The sequence below is a fragment of the Hyalella azteca genome, unplaced genomic scaffold (genome assembly GCF_000764305.2).
Source record: "Hyalella azteca isolate HAZT.00-mixed unplaced genomic scaffold, Hazt_2.0.2 contig12068, whole genome shotgun sequence".
Lineage (NCBI taxonomy): Eukaryota > Metazoa > Arthropoda > Malacostraca > Amphipoda > Hyalellidae > Hyalella > Hyalella azteca.
In genome coordinates this window covers 74328-94666 of record NW_025942036.1, presented here as the reverse complement: position 1 = coordinate 94666, position 20339 = coordinate 74328, and the positions used below count along the sequence as shown (strand labels likewise).

The following is a 20339-nucleotide window of genomic DNA, read 5'->3' as shown; positions in this document are numbered from 1 at the left end:
AAATATACAGACCAGACACATCCTTTTTATTTACCACTACATGTTAATACTGAAGTCATACCAAATTGACGTGACGTCAAAAATTTAGAAGTGGTTCAATTTACTGTACTGTGTACTGTACTGTACTGTACAGTTCTTTAAAGAATACTTAATAGTATAGTTTATATGTCAACTTTATAAATACTCGGTATTAATTACATTATTATTCGCTTTTTGCTAATAATTTGTTGCTTCGTCTATTTTTTTCATCAAGTGCGGAAAGATTTATTAAATCCAGTAAAACTATGTCGTCAGGGAGAGTCTTCACTGTTGAACTGTTCCTTTATTAATTCGGTTGGAATTGGATTTTGACGCACGTGAGTGTTTAAGACTTTAAGTCTAAGTTTGTGTGTTGAGTTTTAACCTTATTTCATTCCTTTTGTTCTCTCATGGCCGGGCCCGGAAAGTGCTGAGAAAAATATTTAACTGCAGTCTGTATTGATGATTTTTGAGAAAATTTGTCCTGTCCATGTCCTTACCCATACCCAGCACCCGCTAAGCCACTGTGCAGAGAGTGGATGAATATTGCAAGATCTTTGGTGACGCTTCAGTAGCCAAATTCTCGCCTTCAGAAGATCTTGCCGACACATTTAGATTGAAATTCTTGCATTTAATATATTTCTCAGTCTTCGGCCAACTATTTAGAAAAAAAGTAAGGTTTCTGGTACGTTGGATGGATTACGTCATTACGATGCAGCGAAGCTTGTCCGGAAATCAGTTGTGATGAGTTCCCGCGAAAAATGTAAACAACGTTTATACGATTGCGTAGTTTCGGTCACATTAGAGCGGTCAGACTGCTTTATTACATGTTCAGTTGAGACTTGCTGTACAATCGGACTGTTTTTAGGGTAAAATTAGTTATTTGGGGTAACACGTGTATCATGCAACCTTCTAAATAAGTTCGTGGCTTGTAAATAGTTCGTCATTACTCAGCGTAAATGGCTTTTCATTAAAAATTACCCGGCGACGCATCTTTAAAATGGCCGGCGACGCTTTGGGCTTAAAAATCCATATATTGGCGACGCTGCATCCACCCTCTGCATAGTGGCCGCTAAGTAAGTGCTACCGTCAATGCCACATAGTCATAAGTCGCCACTTTCGGAAAACGCAATAGAATACATAGTGGCAAAGCCGAGAGTTTTTTAGACTCTCCCACAAATTCAATTTCGATTACTATAAGTAGACCAGTAAACTCAAGTAAAGTATCGTGGATACCAGCATTATCATACATAAGAAATTGGTTTAAATATTGAGTAATTGAGGAAATTAAAAATGCACTGATTCTAAAAAATCTCTAGTTTGCCACTATGATAGAATATATTGGATTTTGAAACACCAATCAGCTAAAAATTAAATGTAACACTTGTACAGGGTTGACTAATGTTTAGACATTCGAGAAAAAAAGTCACGAGGTTTTTTTATTGCTCAATCATATAATAAAATGGAAGTTTTTGAGCCCCGTCAGGAGTGGTGACTGGTGAGGTATATAGTACCTGCTTTAAAGTCGCCAGCAATACTGACGAAGGGTACACTAAAGTCGCCATAGCCTGGCGAGGTTATTGCAGTCTTTTCGTGAATAGCGCCTGCATGAGGTACAGTAGAGAAAGCCTCAAATTTAGGCAAAACCAACCCTTGAACTTTGGTCTTTGTTTAAGAAATTAATAAATAAATGCTTTAAATATTGTTTTTGTACAAAAATAAATGTAACCTCAATGAATAAATTATTTTCCTGGCTATAATAAGTAAGAGGATTCGAACTAATCTTAAATTCGTAAAAAGAAACTCGTTTCACTGCATCGAATATCGATGTTGGGAGGGCTGTTCATTCGCACATTTATCCACCTCGATTCCAATTCATCGAAAAAACGCACTTCAGGGACAGGCGGTTCCGTATAAAAAATTAGTCTGTTACATAGTAGTGTGGCACACTAGTCAGTAATCTAAACAGAATTCACGAATTTCCTTGTATGCAGCGTGAAGAATTTCCTCAAACCTAAAAATATAATTCCCGACCCTATTTCTAACTCAATGGCCGAAACAGCGCACTGCACCACACTTAAAAGAACTCGACCGCTGAAATGCTGGTGTACGTTGAGTCCTTCGTCAGACACTGTAAATATTGTAAGAAATAAATAACAGCTGTGAAATTACGTCGCAAACTTGTGAGAAGTTTGCGAAGGGGTGGCCCAGTGGAGTTCAGAGTACCATGATTGACGCAGAGAAGCGCGGGTTCGATCCCAGGTCTGTGCGACAGTTTCTGGTCAGAATCGGCAAGGAGGCCGGACAGTTAAGCAAAGCAAAATTGAAGCAGTGAGTGGCTAGTTCGAGACCGCAAAATGCTGTGAATGTTCTGTTGAAATACACATCAAGTATTATTATAAGAGATTTCTCTGAGTAGTTAGCCTTATTAAGCTTATTTAGTAGAAAGACAACTCCGGTCTTGCCTATTCAAAATGTACTCAGAGCAGCAGCTCTATGCTTGACCCTTTGTTCGCGCAACTCCAATCGTTGCAAGAGTATCGTGCTCGACTTTTGAAGTAGTTTTATAAGCTTTTAAAAGTCTAATTGCTATTAATCTTAGAATAAATATGGGCAATGAATGCTTTTTACAGTATTTAAGACCTAACTTGGACACAATTATTGCGTTGTAGGTATTAAAAAGTAATAAACATTTATCTTCAAATCCTGGCTCTTAAAGCAAATAACCATCACAAACTTCGCCATTTCTCCCAAAATTATAAACACATAAGTCGCCAGTTATGTTTGGGATAGATTATAAATAAATTTCCATATCATTAAAATCAGGGAGAACAAGCAAAACGAACCTCTGTTTACTGCGTTTCACCTCGGTATGACCCAAACTTCGAAGGGAAAACATTTTCGCGGAAATAAAGTATCGCCCAAACGCAGTTCATCAAGCAGAATGAAAAAATTCGTTTCACTCAACGAATTTTCGTCATGTTGATTTGAAATCTCAAAACTAATAACAAATCAATTGTTGAAAATGCATTCTACTATCTTTAGGCAATATTAATAAATGTTCTAGTATTTTCCTATGATAACGAAATGTTCGTATTGGGTCGATTTTAATAAATATTTCCATTTCCTTGCAGCGTGGCGACTTTAGTGAGGTGGCAACTTTAGTGGCATTGACGGTAACTGTTAAGTGACTACGGACTACTCGGGACTAGTAAGCGACCTCAAGTTCATTTTGAGACCTAGTAGTAGATCTTTGAGTCATTCATTGTGGTTTGTCACTATGCTTTTCTGTTTACAAATTCAATCCAGATTATTATCTGACATAGTGGCAAATGAGAACATTTTTTTGTTGCCATTCTGACAAAATTCATTTTTGAGTCCTAAGTGAGTAAATTTGACTCAATTAGTCAATAATATTTCATGTGAGTGCAGACCAGACCAGTAGTAGTAAGTATCGTATCACTATCATGGATAGACCAGCATTATTATAGCTACCATAATAAATTTAATATACCGGTACCTTTGATATTGTTTGAATTTTTCAAAACCTTGAGTAGAGAAGGGAATAAAAAATTAACTGGTTCAAAAAAATCTCTTGTTTGCCACCAAGCCCACTGCACTATACTACCTAGCCTAATACTAATAGTACCTATGAAAAAAAGGCTATGATCTAGATTCCAGAATAAAGATTTAACTCTAATATTGGAATAATCATAATTTTTACTTGAAAGTTAAACTATGTTACTCCATTATCAGATAAATACTTTGTGTAAATTTTAAATTTTGGCGCAGTCTACTGAGTCTAGACAGTGAAATGTGTAAATCCAGACAGCAAATAAAGAATATAGGTAGAAATTTTCTGACCAATTTGGAAGATAGGCCTGTAGTTTCCTAAAACAATTGTTTCATGTGTGATTTTTGAAAATTGCAGATAAAAATAGGTAATTAATATTAATTAGGTATTCCTATTCTTACCTAGAGAAAATTGGAAAAAGCTATAGGCAAAGGTGGCATTGGTCATTGGCCAGATTCATGGTTGGCTTCTGCCCAATTTTTCAGTTAGGCTTTCCATGCCATGACTAGAGATTTTTTGTGATTTTTGGAGCCACAATACTCCTACTAGATGAATTATGCCCTAGCAAATTGTTGATAGAAGTGCACGTCACCGCAAGTGAATGTGTGAATTTTCTACTTTATGCACCGTACTCTTTTTAACTAGTAGGTAGATGGAAGATAATTCATCTAGTGACTACAAAAATGGCATGAAAGCTGTAATTTCAACTTGTAAAGGAGAAAATATATTCCATGCCTCTTACTAATAACCCATGATTTGATGAGATCTGTTTTCTATTGATAAAAATACATTGTTGAATTTAGGTGAGACTTGATTTCTTCATAATTATAAGCTTAATATTTTCATTTACTAAAAATTTTATGCATTTCAGGATCCAAAATGATGGCACCACTTCATCTGCGTAAAATTTTCATTGGCGGGCTGGACTACAGCACCTCAAGTGATGTTCTCAAGCAGCATTTTTCAGCTTATGGCGATGTAGTTGATGCTGTAGTTATGAAAGACCATTCTCTCAACAGGTGAGAGATTAAGTGAAATAATGATAACTTTTTCTAATTATTAATATGTAATTATCAAGACAAAGCAATATTTCTTTGCTCATATTTGTTTGGTAGGGCCAATTGACAGCTAATTACACAGAATTTTGTTGATTCAAAAAGCTATATCATATGTAAAATTCCAAGTAAAACTAGTACATTTATAAATATTCTTTTAGAAATTTAATGCCTATTACTAGCAAATAAGTAAACATTGGAAAAAGAACTTGATAATGTTTTTTTATATGTAGTTAGGAACTTGAGCCCTAATGTTTTCCTAAACAACAATAAATTGCTTTGTTGAACTGAGTTATTTCTCAATATTTAGCCTCATTCATAATTCCAAGTGCTTGAATATTTGCACATTCAAAGACAGAATGTATTGTAAAACATAGTACTTAAGATACAATGTGGCTCTATAAATAGATAACTGTTAAGGCAACTGTATACGTGTTAGTAGAATATGATTCATTAATGATATATAGTAAGAAATTAGTTGTTTAGCAATTTTCTTATTGCTATCAGAACATGATAGTTATAACTATCATAATTTACAGCACTGTGATAGGCTGCTAGCAGCTTAACCCAGCATTGCACTGAACAGATATACCATATGTTAAGCACCACAATCCCAACACATATTTTTGAACAAACCTCCATAAATATGTAATAGATTTTTATTTCTCTCCATATCTAGATACTTGAACTATTTTTGTAATTAATCATATAGCTTTTATTTTAATATAATGTTTAGTCTCCTTGGAATATTTGGCTCATTAAACTTTATGAGAAGTTTGAACTACCAATGTTGATATGCATTCAATTCTGAAATTTTTTTGCAGTGAGCTGTATCACAGGTTAACATTCTCATTCTAAGATTCATTTGGATGCATATCACCCAAATCTGTGTCAAATTAACTTGTGATTTCTAAATTTGTTCAATTTTTCAGGTCTCGGGGATTTGGTTTTGTTACATTTACCAATGCAGATCATGTGGATGCTGTTCAAAGAGCTCGGCCACATAGAGTAGATGGCAGAGTTGTGGAGACCAAACGAGCTATGCCACGCATGGAAACGACTAATCTACCTTCAAAAAACTCTACTTCAGAAGGCTCAAACAATAGACTCTTTATTGGAGGCTTACCGCAGGTAATTAAAAAAGATCATGTTGTTGTCTATTCTTAAAAATTTTAACTAAACTCAATTTTGGAATTTAATTACACGTGTGTGTAATGGCAGAACAGAGTCACTAGTTTATATAAAATTGCCTTCTTATATTACATGGCTACATTTCAATGATTATAAGTGGGGAACAAGATACTTCAACAAACACCTCGGGCTTATGTAAACTCAGAAGGCTGCACTTGTATATATTTTTAAAAGATTATGCTTGGTTCTTCTCTTTGTAGAGTAGTTGACAGATAGAGTTGTAGGTATGTTTATTTTTATTCATCCATAAGCATTGAATATCCATTCAGCCATTATTCTATTTATTCTTCAATTTATCAATTTAACAAAACATAATATGAAGATGACCGTCACTTGATTTAAATTAGGACTATGCTCAATTATCTTGATGTTCTCTTGGCTAAAATCTTTTTGGCTAACTCTTGATACCAGTAAATGCGTATTAGGTATAGGTGTAATAACTAAATGTATTTAAACATAATTTTCAACAAACTACTATCTAACAAAATAGATGAAACGCATCAGCTTACTTTTTAAGATACTCACTTTGGTAATAATATATGACTATTTGTAGTAGTAGTAATTTTTTTCATTCACTTTTTTCAGAATCCATCAAAGATATTTCTCAGAATCCTCTTTTAATCCTGATAATAATTTTTCTTTGACACTTTTTTCTGTTATTTTCATCAGGACGCCAAAGAAGCTGATATTCAACAGTGCTTTGAGAAGTTCGGTCAGATCACCTGTGTGAACATCATGTATGACAGCTCCAGTGGACGGCATCGAGGATTTGCATTCATTGATTTTAATGACTATGATCCTGTTGACAAAATTCTGTGTGCGTTATAATGCCCATTAGCATAAAGTTTTTAACTACCTTATATTTACTCATCTACAAATAAAATGTTTATCATTTATTGGTTATTTTTGGTCAAAATTCACTCATTTTGTATTCTTGTGACTTATTTTAGTTTTAATTAAGGCTGTTGACAATGGGTGATTTTATTAAGTGTCGAAAAGACTTCATAATTCATTCACATAAGTCATTTAGAGATATATTGAAGACTAAAATAAGCATTTTCTTATTGTTTTCAGTGACCAGACATCACGTTATAAAAGGGAGATCAATAGATGTTAAAAAGGCGATCAGCAAAGCAGACATTAACAAATTGAAGAATTTTTCCTCTGGTAATGCGACGGATGCTCAAGCTATGCTGCACACATTATTGCAAAGCGCGGCCTCACTGCCGGCTCAGGCGTCAACTCTACTGCATCCACATGCTACTGCTACTGCGTCCATACGTCTCCGTACTGCCGCAACTCGACCACATTTTCCTACAGCTAATACAGTTCCAATTCGCGTTCCTGCGAATGCCATTCCAACCTTTGCACATAATAATGTCACTTCCCCATTCAGTAAGTTTGTCACTACTGTCGCTTTTGCTGTAGCTTTACTCAAAATTTAAATACAGTCTAGTTTAGCAATTGTAGTTTGAATTGAATATCTTCAGCTATCGGCTAACCTCCTGGGCACCGATACAATTTTTTTGTGTGCTTTATGCAAACGTATTGCATTTTTTTGCTCCTTTTTGTTTGAATAGTGATTACAGCTATCTTTTATTTTACACATTTATTTCAGGTTCAGGGATTCAACCACAACTGAACTCATTTAACGCAAGCAATAATATACTTGGTGCTGGAAGGCAACAGCAACAAAACCCTAATAACCATGGTTGGCAGTACAGCGTTAGCAGCACAGCTGAGGTGCTACGATGTAACGCCGGCTCAAGAGCTAGAGCTGGAAGCAATGGCAGCATTGAAACGCTAAATAACCAGGAAACCAGTTCTAATATAAGTTCTGGGAAAGACCAAGTTCATGACCAACTAAATCCTGAATTGATTCAAAATATATCAAATCATGAAACATCTAGAAACGTTGCAACTCTGAATAATCACTCTAGTACAAAAAATTACGCTAATGCTGAAGTATGGCAAAGCAATGCTAACTGTGACGTGTGGCGCAACAAAAGCCAAGACGATAAAATTTCAAGTAGTACGAGTGCGATGCTCACAGGTATTAAAAGTGAGCCTCATCCTGGAATTTCTACTTCATCACTAGGTTTGTTGATCAAGTCAGTTTTGAAATCAAACCATTATGACACTTTGGCTAAACAATGTGTTCCCCTATTGCGACCATATAAAATTAAATTGTTATGATTATCTGTTTTTACTTCCTATACAATTGAGTGCGTTTACGTGAAAAAAAATTACTACACTTTATCAAGCAATGCTGAATGTTTTCAATTTGTAATTTCGATTTGTTTTGTAATCTAAATTTACTTTTGTTTATGTGTACATCTTCTCTCCAGGGATCGCAATCAAATGCGAGGATGCACCAATGTCTGACGATGGAATGTCCAGCGATGCCAGTCGTATTATCAACGGTACTGGAGATATGGGCCCTACCGACGCTTGTAGCAACAGCATACAATTTAACGGAAGAACGCATGATGAGGCAAATTCTTCCAATTTCAATGCAAGAACAACTGATGGGAATTCAACACAATCCTCTTCTGTAAACGAGTCTCTTCAAAACGGATCCTTGGATATGTGTCCACCCAATGCTCATTTACTCTTCATTGAACCCTTCTGTGGTGGATCTCATAAGCAGCTTCTGCAGACTATTTTATCTAGTAAGTGAATTTTATCAAGAGACAATTTTATCCAGTATGTGAATTTAGAATGTGATTTGCTTCTCCAATTGCAGTATTTAATCACACAGGAAAGAATCACATCACGTGCTCATCACATGGATTAATACATGTCTGAACTTAGCAACAGTTGCGTGTTTACTCGCATATTTCGCAAGATCAGCAGACCAAATAATGAAAATCCCTACAAATAGTTAACAAATCATTATCAGCCACCCACTTGCCATTATGTTTTCATTTATAAACTTAGTTGCAAGAACTTGGTCCTGGACAGCTATATTTTTCAGTGCTAGTTTTCGTCTTTCAGTCTAATATGGTACTATAAATTTCCCGGTTTTCCTACCCAGCATCTGGACTCACACCTCCCGATGCGGCCGCAGTTTTCACCTTGCCAGCCAAGAAGTGGCATTGGCGCGCCCGCACCTCAGCCCTCAACTTCAGCCAAAGTATCCCGTCTACGCACCTATTCAGGGTGAGGAATGCGGCACCTAGGACCGTGCTATCAAAACTTTCTCACGTATACACGTTGTAGTTGTTTATTGCGTCCGTCACGCTCACCTGGGGGAGAGCTCAGGTGGTGGGCGAGGGGAAGGCACCGGAAGAAGGGGGAGATGGGCGAAGGCAGGGAGGGTGGCCAGGAACGCCGCTGCCTCCACGGGGCTGTCCCACAGTGAGGAGACGCTGAGGGACGTGGGGAAGGCGGGGCAGGCGAAGAGATGCTGGACGGGCTGGAGGGGATTCCGGCACTCCGGGCAGGCGGAGCTAGGGAAGCGTCCGATCCTAGCGGAGTAGGACGCCAGGGAGCTGTAGTATTCCGAGCGGAGCTGGGATAGCGCAGAGCGGTAGGGGCGAGGGAGTGAGGCCTCCACTGATGCAATCGGCGGTGGCGGGGCTGCGAGGACGGCGTTGATAGCGTCAATCGCCGCAACGCGGGAGGCGATCTCCCTGCGGAGGGACCGCTTGGCCTCTCCGTAGGCACTTGCGTCGAGGTTCGGCCACAAGATGGCTGAACCTCGACTGGATGGAGGCTTTCATATGGCGGTTTCCGGGGGAGCAGAAACGATGAGGAATAAGGTATGGGAGGGCGCTGGCGAGGAACTGGGCACAAGCCAGGTCCAGGTGCGCGGACAAGGGGAGGAGGACACCGATCTCCTGGTGAGGATGGGCGATTGGGGCCATTTTGAGGCAGCCGGTGGCTAGTCTCAATGCAGTGTTTTGTATTATCTGCAGGCTGGCAACTGCTGAGCGCGAGGCGACAGGGTACCAGATGGGGCCGCGTAGTTGAGGATTGGGCACGTGATGGTTCGGTAGGTGGCAATAATGTTCTCCATGGAGAAGCCCCAGTTGGTGCCAGCGAGGGCTTTTAAGATGCAAAGAGAACCCGTCGCTTTCGTGGCGATGGCTCTTACATGAGGGGAGAACGTAAAGTGGACGCCCGTATCCCAGGTGACGCCTAGGATTTTAGGAGTTTTATCCAGGGGGATGATGCCGTTGCAGATAGTGGCAGATGGGTGGGATCGGGATTGGTGCGTATCTGGGGTGAAGAGCGTAACCGAGGACTTGCCAGGAGCCACGCCCAGTTTCTTGACAGCCGACCAATCTGAGACGCTGCGAAGGAGCACAGCGAGCTCAGCCTCCGCAGCCTCGAGCCTTGGTGTCGACACGAAGATGGTATAAGGTCATCCGCGTATGAGGCAATGTTGGAGATTGGCACTGGGATATCGGAGATGAAATGGTTAAAGAGGGCCGGCGAGATGACCGAGCCCTGGGGAACGCCCGAGTGGATAGCTCTGAAAGGCGATTGTGTTCTCAGGTAGAGGCAAGATGCCTGCCTGCCTCTGAGGTAGCAGCACAGCCAGCGGACCAGGTTATGATGTAGGACCGAAGCCGCGACCATGCTTAGAAAGAGACGGTGGTCGACACTGTCGAAAGCCTTCGAGGGGTCGACTGCAGCGGCGACTGTGCGGGCTGGAGGGCGCCGGTGACAGTGGAGTGTCCCGGTTTGAAACCATGTTGCGAGGGGACGGTGGTGAGGGATCCTAAGATGTACGGGAGCACAAGACGCTCTAGGATATTGGCTGCAGGGAAGATGAGGGAGATAGGGCGGTATGAGGAGCCCTGGTTTCCGGGTTTGCCCGGTTTGAGGATTGGAATAATTATTGAATTTTTTCAAATGGATGGGATAAAGGCTGTGGGAACGGAGATGTTAAAAATAGGGGTGAGGAACTGGACACCTCGTGGGCCGAGGTGCTTGAGGTGAAGGATCGTGAGGCCATCTGGACCTCGAGCGGAAGAGTTGTTGGCGGCTGCGATGGCGAGCTTCACCATGTCGGGTGTGAAAGGGGATAAGTCCCTGTCGAGGAGGTGTTCAGCCCGGATTCGACGTATGAGGCGGCGGGTGGAGGGGCTTTGAGAGTGCGGAGCGATCGAAGTGAAGAGCTTACAGAAGGCGGAGGAGATCTTGTGCTGGGAGGAGAGGGAATTCAGACCAATTGGATTGGCTGATTGGGGGGCGGGAGTGAGGTTACGCTTTCCGGCTAGAGAGCGGAGGAGATTCCAGTGCTTAGAAAAACATGGGCTTCGGGTCCCCCTTTCGAGGACGGGGAAAGATTATCACCCACGCACATGAACTAACTCCAAACAGTCCAGAATGCAGCACTTAGGATAGCCACAGGCTGTACCGCAGACACTTCCAAACGTTCAGACACTTCCTTCACCAAGAAACCAAACTCCTACCCCTAACACAACACCTCAAACTTCACGCCTACAACTTAGACAGAAAGCACAAAACCCAACCCACCCACTGCATACCCTCACCCTTCAGCCGCACCCACACCGTCTCATGAAAAAAAACATTTTCCACAACACAGGTTTCACCACCAACATAGATACTCCGCCTGCACAAGCTACACAGGACACAATCAAACAAAATCTCAAAACAATCCACACTACAATTACAGAAAACTATCTTGCAACCCTCCCTCACAATAAAATTTTAAACATGCACGCACCACAGATTCACCCATCTGAAATCAACCTACCTAGACCTGCACGCAGGAACCTTGCCCAACTTCGCACAAATAAATCACCGCTACTTCTCTCATATCTAAATAAAATAGACCCTGCCACACACCCTTTTCTCCTGCCCTAAAATGCCCACATCCCTGTCGGTGGGTGACCTTTGGGCGGACCCCGTAAACGCTGCAGGGCGGCTGGCCCGCTGGGGCGACCGACTTGGCTGGCCCCAGAACTGGGTCTAGGCCCCGCTTCGCGCCGTGAAGCGAGGTGGGGAGGGTCAAGGTCAACAACGACAACATTCCAGGGCTTAGATTGGTTTGTGCGCCTGCTGCAAGACGCAAAATGTGTTCGCCATGTGTTCTTAGCATGGGCCTGATTGGAAATACTAATTTCCAGGTTAAGTTCTGGGAGCTGGGGGTCGGTTGGGTTGCGCGCCCTGATGTCATCCCTTGCTCGATGAGCAACCGGTTACCAGGGTTGACAGAGGGGGAGAAGTCTTTCCGGAATCCGGCAGCAGTCCAGCAGCAGTCGTCAAGACTTCTCTCAAGGTCGACTCACCGCCACACGAGGTGGGGGGAGGGGCCATCTCGAGTGCCGCTTCGATGGCTGCCGTGTATGCGGGCCAGTCAGCTTTTTTATAAAGTGACGTAAAGGCGGGCGGCCCGGGGGGTCGGCGGAGGAAGGGAGATGAATCAGGATTGGCAGGTGGTTCGAGTTGAGAGCGACTTGAGGAGGCCAGGAGGTGCTGAGGAGTAGATGATCGCTGATGATGGCGAGGTCCGGAGAGGAGGGCGGGCCATGGGAGAGGAGGCGGGTATGGGAGTCCTCATTGAGGTAGGCGAGGGAGGAACCGGCGACGAGGTCGTCGATTACGGTTCCTCACGCTGCGGCTCTCTGGTCGTCCGTGTGGGAGAACCAGAAGGGATGATGGGCATTAAAATCGCCCACTATCAGACAGTCGCCCGGTATGGAGACTTTGTCTGAAAGTTCCGGGGAATATCCCGGGGGCAGGAGGAGGCCGGTGGAATGTAGACATTAATGATTCGAAGAGGGGAACCATTAAGAGGGGTGGAGATTGCTATGGCCTCCATGGTGGTGTCGCCGCGTAGGAGGGGAGACATGTCTCATCCGGTGTACGGGACATCGTGGCGGATCAAGATGAGGAGACCGCAACCGTGACCACCGGGGCGGTCCCTGCGCTCCAGCGCGTATCCGGGGAAGGAGAGGGGGCGGGATGCAGCTGATAGCTTGGTCTCTTAGAGACAAGCAACCGCCACGTCGTTCTTGGCGAGGTAAGCAGCCAGTTCAACTGCACTGGATTGGATCCCATTACAGTTAAACTAAAGTACGCAGAGGTGGGAGGGGGCCAGCTTTGGGGGAGGCCGGGGATTCGGGCGAGGGAGAGGAGGGTCTGGCTGGGATGGGGTCAGACCGTCTGAAAGTAAGGCAGATCCAATCTTTGGAGTAGAGATGAATGGAACGCAGGCCGGAGCACCGCTTGTGGGTCCAGGTATTGCACCTGGAGCACAGGAACGAATATCCTCGCCACGTGACTGGGAGGGTGCAGACGGAGCAGGGGTCCGGGCCAGGGTTGGGATGGATAACCTGGGTCAGGAGAAGGACGAGTAGGGAGAATAGGTGAGAGGAGAGAAGGGCACAAGGTGCCCCTGGAAAGATAGTCGTCCAAAGATGTGGGTAGGGGAAAGGGGAGGCCGAGGTTCTCCAACCCTTGGTCGATAAAAAGGAAGAAAGAAGCATCCGTCCGGGAGCGATCTGGGCGGGGGGGCCTATGCCGTTTGGCCTGGTCCGCGAGCAAGCCGGGCATCCGGCCGACGCGTAGGCCAGGGTACCCCCACGACGTAGACGCGGCACAGATCGGGGGCACGTTTACACGTAGCGGCGTCTGTGTTTAGCATAAGTATACACGATTTCTGGTCTGTGTTTAGCTTTAATAAACGTCGGTTATTGGCTGACGGTGTTACGAACTCGCAACTATTTTTAATATTACCATAGTGTGTGTTTTTGTTCTATCTATAGCTTGAAAATTCGTTTTCAAGCCATTAATTATTAGTCACAGAGCGTGAAGTCAAAACTGTTACAAGATCGTTCAAGGTAAAATCAGCAATCTCAGATGAAAAATCGGCCAACATATACTACGATAGCACACCCCTGGACAAAATCAGGTTGAGTGATGTTTCGTTTCATAATATTTTGGATAACGAATAAAATCACTCTTGTTCATACATTCATATTCATAGAGTCCCTAAAACGTGTATAAATTGACGTTCTATGCTTTTCAGGTATTATTTTGCTCAGCAACGTTGAACTTGTGTGAGCTGATAGGACTGAGACCAGACCTCGCTCCTCTGCGCAAAATCATCTACTTCCACGAGAACCAACTCGTCTATCCTGTACGCGACACCAAAGAAAGGGACTTCCAGTACGGCTACAATCAAATTCTCTCAGCGTAAGTTATTTACCATAGGAAGATTCGCGCATCAATTGTATTTGAACGTATGCTCGCCTTCCCGATGCTCAAATAGAAATTTGCAAATTGCTACAAAATTAATATTCTATAAAAAAGTAATTCAAATATGCCAACATTTTTCACAATATTAGAAAGCTTGTGAAATTATCCATTGTATGGTATTTTTTGAAAAAAAATTTGAAGCTTATACAGTGCATATTCCCCAATGATCAATTAAATAAGTTGTATAGAGAGAAAGTAAATTCTGTCATTATTTTGGGGATCTTAATTATAATTGTTTAAAAGTATCTTTTGCAGCAAGTAAACATTTTAAATGTCATTAATTCTCACAGTGGTTCCTATGTATACATACATATCAATAGGTGAATGCTTGAAGTATTTGTTTTGCCAGTTAATTCGTGATGTAAAATATTCTTCTAATTTCGACAAATGCGTTTATCCGCCCGTTGTCACACCTACTATAGGAAATCTTGTTACCAGGCATTAAGATGGGAATAGTTTGAGTAGCTATGCAGAAGCAAAGAGTTGAAGCAACGTTTAGCGCCGTGCTGTCAAAAATCACTCAAGTGCACTCCGCGGCCTAAGTATACGTAACGTCCTCAATACACGTAGCAGCCTCAGGACACGTAGAAGCCTCAGGACACGTAGCAGCCTCAGGACACGTAGCAGCCTCAGGACACTTGGCAGCCTCAGGACACGTAGCAGCCTCAGGACACGTAGCAGCCGATTTCTCGTTTGTGATTTGTGGGTTTATCTTGGATCAGTAATTGGTTGATGGAGTTACGAACTCTGAAATAATTTTAATGGCACAATGTCAGGAGAGCTGATTCTTAAAGAAGGCATTTATGCTGGCAGGCTGGTAGCAGACCGCGTTGTCTTCAACTCCCAGTACAACCTCGAGTCGTTCATCAGGGAAGTGCCACGTCATCTCAACCTACAGAAGGACTGTCGGTCCGACACAAGCACCATCACGGCTAGTATACGAGCTAAAAGTCAGGTTAGTAACTAATGAAATATAAGTTCATTCATAGGCGCGTTCACTAGATCTATATGTGAGAACCATCTTTATCACTGCAGAGAAGCTGTTTTTTTTTAAATATAGTGCGTGACAATTTACCTACATCAGTCAGTGTAACAAAAATATATTGCTTTGAATTCAGAGCAATTTTCAGTATAGTGAGTATGCACCACTGAACGTGTCAAATATTGAAATTACGTGTCTACATTATCAATAATTTGTAGCCCCTAGTATAACTTATAGGTACTATTTGCTTACTACAGGTATTATATTTTCCTGTCGAGATAACAAGACTACCGCGCCCCAGAAAAGACGCCTTAGAGCCACTGCACATCATATGGCCTCACAGATGGTAAATTACACTAATGGCGCGTCTGTTCTTAACTTAATAATTTCAAATTACCACAATTCTTCCTTTATTTGAGTCAGGTCCTATTATATCTCGGCAATCACTAGGTATTTAACTACGAAGTTGCTATTCCCATTTTACCATTTTTGATAATCTGAGATTTATGTGCTGCTGGTGTGTTTATAAATTGCATTTTATTTTCTCGCTGTTATTTGGAAGATTCTGTTTTCTTGAAAAGTTTGCATTTTCTAAGTAGTCGATTTCTGTGCAGGGAACACGACAAGGACCCGGAAACGTTTTTCCAAGTTTTGTTCCAGCTGGCAGAACTTCAGTTGAACTTCCGTGTGTCTGTTCTGGGCGAGAACTTCTCTCAAACTCCCAGCATATTTGAGGAAGCCTTCCATCGCCTCAAGAACTTCATCGTCAACTGGGGTTATGCGCAGACTAGGGATAAGTGAGAGAACTTCCATCGAGTTCCATGCACCAGAGCTAAGGGAGAGAATATTGATGCACTATGGTTAAGAGAGAGAGAGTTTTGATGTATCAAGAATAAGTGAAAAGGATCTAATGTATTTGGTATAAGTAAGAGTGCTTGGGTCCATCAGGGATAAGTTATAGGACTTAAATGCACGTGGAATAAGTTATAGGACTTTGATGCACCAGGGATAGGTTATTGAACTTTAATGCGCCTTGGATACGCGAGGAGACTCAGATGCACCGAGCTTGAGAGAAAGAACTTCAATGCATTAATGCTTCAGGGAAACGTGGGTTTACATTAAACCATCAATCGTTTATTTCATGGCTGGGTTCATGAACGATTCTTTAGAAAAGTAAAAAGAGAGGGATAAAAATATCAATGGTACAGATAAATTTGCATACTTTATTGTATGTTGTTCGTGTACGTTCATAGTAATGAAAACTGACATATCATAGTAACTGACATCACACGCCTGTAGTAGTGCTCTGTATAATCTAATGTAATGTAGTGTAGTAATGTGTAGAGTGCGAGGCTATGGTGAATATAGCCTCAGGATATATTCAGGTGTTAGATTAGAATTTTTAGCTATTTTCTTGCAGGTATTGGGAAATACTGCACTCGGGTGACGTTGTGGTGTCGACCGCTCATCACGAGTTCTTTGGGGTTGCCATGCTGGAGGCTGTGGGCGCAGGCTGCCTCCCACTCTGTCCCAATCGTCTTGTTTATCCAGAAATTTACCCAAAAGTTGGTATTTTCCACTTATCATATGTTTGAGAAACTAAGCATAATCCGATTGGCTATAATCTCTCTTTTAGAAATGTTTTATACAATCCTTGTGAGCTCCTGAAACTTGGAAATAACTTCATCTTGTTTTGGTTCCTTTTAATAATCAATTACCTCCTACAGATTTAAGTGGGCATATAACATGTTCAGCATAAATGACGTAATTTATAATGGTTTCTAGCAGTTGGAAAATTGAATACGCTAGTACGTCTGCTCTGAAAAGTATGCGAATGCTACTACATTTAGCACTAATTAAAAAATTTGTAACTCATAAAATATTTACAACAATTGTAATAAAATTGAATAATTGGACTAACTTGTGCAGGTTTATTTCTGTCATATGAAGCATTAACGCACAATGTGCAATAAGCAAATAATTAATAATATGTTGAATGAGTAATTCATACACTTCTTTAGCTCTCAAAAATTTATTAGAAAATACAGTGAATTATCAAATGCGTCTCTTATCATTTATGTACGTTTGTATATTTATAACTTGTTCATGTAACTATGTATAGTTGTTTGAATTTAACTTCACCATCAGGAGTGTTTGTACAACACGCAGCAGCAGCTGGTCAAAGCGCTGGCTAACTTCTGCCGTTCCCCTCACCATCTGCGCTCCGCGCTGCGACCATCTCTGGATCTGAATAATTTCAGCTGGTCTACTCTAAGACCTCAGTACGCTCGCCTTCTCGATCTTGCCGACTGAAATTTATAGGAACCTGGTATGGAACATGTGCCTACTGACACATTCTAGGAACATGTGTCTACCGACACATGTTTTTCGAGCATCTGTGAACGTGGGCAGCATAAAAGACGTAATTTATGATGGTTTCTAGCAGTTGGGAAATTGAATGCGTCTGCTCTGAACATGTAATGAATTATTGAACAGGTAATGAATGATTTCGTTTGCCAAACTGAAATGATAGATTCAATTGATTTAGTTCGGTTTTGATTAAACTGAGCCCTGGACTAAAGGGCATCTATTCCTTATGTTATTTTTCGCTCAGACGTTCGTCGTCAAATGCAATTTTTTGTCATCAAATGCTACGGTTAATAGCTCATACTAAGGTCGGGTATCATTGTTAATTTTATAAATATCTAAGTAGAAAGGAGAGTGGCCTGTAGTAGGTATTGTAGGTAACTTAGTCTGTCTGATGTCGTCAAGTAGTTAGTGACTATCACGTCTTGAAGTTGAAAATTACTATTTCCGTCTCGAAGTTGCCGTTGACTCGAGTATCTTGTAGCTGTTGCTTGGTGGTTTATCTCATAGCTGTTGCTAGGTGGTTTATCTCATAGCTGTTGCTAGGTGGTTTATCTCATAGCTGTTGCTAGGTGGTTTATCTCGTAGCTGTTGCTAGGTGGTTTATCTCGTAGCTGTTGCTAGGTGGTTTATCTCGTAGCTGTTGCCAGATGGTTTATCTCGTAGCTGTTGCTAGGTGGTTTATCTCGTAGCTGTTGCTAGGTGGTTAATCTTGTAGCTGTTGCCAGATGGTTTATCTCGTAGCTGTTGCCAGATGGTTTATATCGTAGCTGTTGCTAGGTGGTTTATCTCGTAGCTGTTGCTAGGTTGTTCAGTTCAGTTTGCTGGGTGATGTCTTGCCGTAAAATTAATGGTTAGATTTCCAGCCGTAATTGGTGGGGTTATTCCTACCGTAGTAGAAATTAACTAAAAGGCCATCACGTAGCTATAGTTTATTGGACCATCATGTAGCTTTAGTTGATAGGGCCAGCATGTTGCTATAGGTGATTAGACTATAATGTAGTTTTAGCTGATGGGCCAAACATGTAGCCAAAATTGGTTGGGCTATCATGTAGCTGTAGTTCTTTGAGCTATTTGTAGTTGTAGTTGATAGGGGGCAAACGTGTAGCCATAGTTGTTGGGCTAGCATGTTGCTATAATTGATTGGGCTATAATGCAGTCGTAGTTGTTAGGGCTTGGATTTTGCCAAAGTTAGTAGGGCTAGCATGTTGCCATTGTTGTTTGGGCTGTCGTGTGGCCCTAGTTTAATGAGCTATCATGTAGCCAAAGTTGGATAGCCTATCAGGTAGCTATGGTTGATTGACTATCATGTGGCCTTGTCCGGTTAGACTATCGTGTAGCTGAATTTGAATGGGGGCCATCATGTCGTTGTATCTGAATCAACTATCATACATCTGTACTTCAACGGGCGACCATTTATCTGTTTGAATTGGCTATTATTTATACGTATTTGGATGGGTTATCATGTAGCTGTAATTGGGTGGGCCATCATGTAGCTTTAGCATAATTAGCGATTATGAAGTTGCAGTTCAATGGCTTACTTTCTTTTTGCCGAGGTTTATAGGTCGATTTCATAGCCGCCGCAGGTGGCTCAATTTTGTCGATCTCACGAGTTTCTCTGTGGAAAATGTAACATCCATCAGCTTGGTGAACGTTTTGAAATGCCTGAGATGGTCATGTAGTTCTGACCGCCCCTGAAATGTGTTCGTACAGAATCTCAATACTAACCTTAAAATCCTTGGTAAATCTTTGCCATCAGGCACTATTCGTTTCTAATGCAGAGACTATTGTGTCTTTGAATTGTATTTTTTTTTGTTTAATAAACTTTTTCAAATAATATCTTAATCGGTTCCTTACGTCCAGTTAACGTATTGCTATTCGTAACGCGACATATCTAAACAAGGCATGAGCTAAATTTCCTCTACCATGCATAATTAAAAGGACTTACAGAGCCTGGCTTCTGTCCAAACAATCGGCGAGTACTTCAAGAAACAGTCAATGCCTGCATCATTTTTTTATGTTGAATTTCTAAATCTGAGATTCGATCAATATAATTTTTTCTGGTCAATTTTTTCCTGATAGGACATTGTAAAATCAACTGCCAGTGCTTTCAATTGGGAGAAAATATTTATTTTCTGAATACGCGGATAGCTTGCTTTCGCCTTTCAGGATGCCAAGTAATTTGCATTAATGATGTAAATGATTTGGCGTGTTGCAGCTCCACAATTTTTCCAATGGCCTTCTTAAAAACTATGTTTTTCTCAGGCAGACGTTTTTCATGAACTAAAAAGTTTCAGTAACGCCCTCCGAAAGTCTTACCGGAAAGGATACAAAAATTTTTCACTTTTGCCTTCAATTAACTCCCTGTTATGTTATCCATGTTAATTTGAGGCACATCGGGCTTAAATTTAATCACGGACAAGCGGTTAGATATATAAAAGAATGTCGGGCCCAGACGAAGTGGGATTGCAAAAATACTGTCCTGTTATTGGAAAAGAATGAATGCTATAAATACTGAAAGATTGGCGCCATATATTTTTCATTGACTGGTCTTATGACCAACCCTGTATATATAGATCAGTCGCCATAAAACTGTAGATGTTCATGAGTAACGAGACGACGAATCGATAATAATTAGAATTCATATGCCAATTCAATTTATTACTTTAAACAAGTTAATCTAGAAAGGATTCCTTCAGCGTATCTAACAATATCAATTATCTCCTTATTTTGACTAAACAGCAAAGTAGGTGTTTGTATACGTGAGGATAGCGTAATGCTAAACACGTCTTTGCTTTATTATTTAATTATTATTTGGCGTTTAGCATCAAAGGTTTGCTACATTAGTTGTAAATTCTGCATTAATTTTTTACAGTGGCAGTATAAAACTTGTTCTTGAGTTTAGATAGGTCCG

At 41.3% G+C, this 20339-nt stretch overlaps 1 protein-coding gene across 4 annotated transcripts; it reads left to right on the top strand.

The window, feature by feature from the left end:
* The first annotated feature begins 238 nt into the window (after positions 1 to 238).
* Positions 239 to 19938, top strand: LOC108677161. Of its 4 annotated transcripts, none has more exons than XR_001931235.2 (15): positions 239 to 356; positions 4464 to 4611; positions 5580 to 5778; positions 6508 to 6655; positions 6913 to 7233; positions 7457 to 7936; positions 8187 to 8510; positions 8876 to 9000; positions 13847 to 14013; positions 14890 to 15031; positions 15316 to 15404; positions 15673 to 15855; positions 16479 to 16623; positions 17207 to 18127; positions 18232 to 19938. XR_001931235.2 is itself a non-coding variant. In XM_018165328.2 (15 exons), the coding sequence occupies exons 3-15, from the start codon at positions 4472 to 4474 to the stop codon at positions 17369 to 17371; spliced, it is 2628 nt and encodes an 875-aa protein (XP_018020817.1). In that variant the 5' UTR covers positions 239 to 356; positions 3153 to 3229; positions 4464 to 4471; the 3' UTR covers positions 17372 to 19938. The 4 variants fall into 4 exon arrangements, 3 of the variants coding, with proteins under 3 accessions (XP_018020817.1, XP_018020815.1, XP_018020818.1); XM_018165328.2 differs by adding an exon at positions 3153 to 3229 and having other exon boundaries at positions 17207 to 19938; XM_018165326.2 differs by having other exon boundaries at positions 17207 to 19938.
* The last annotated feature ends 401 nt before the right edge of the window (positions 19939 to 20339 follow it).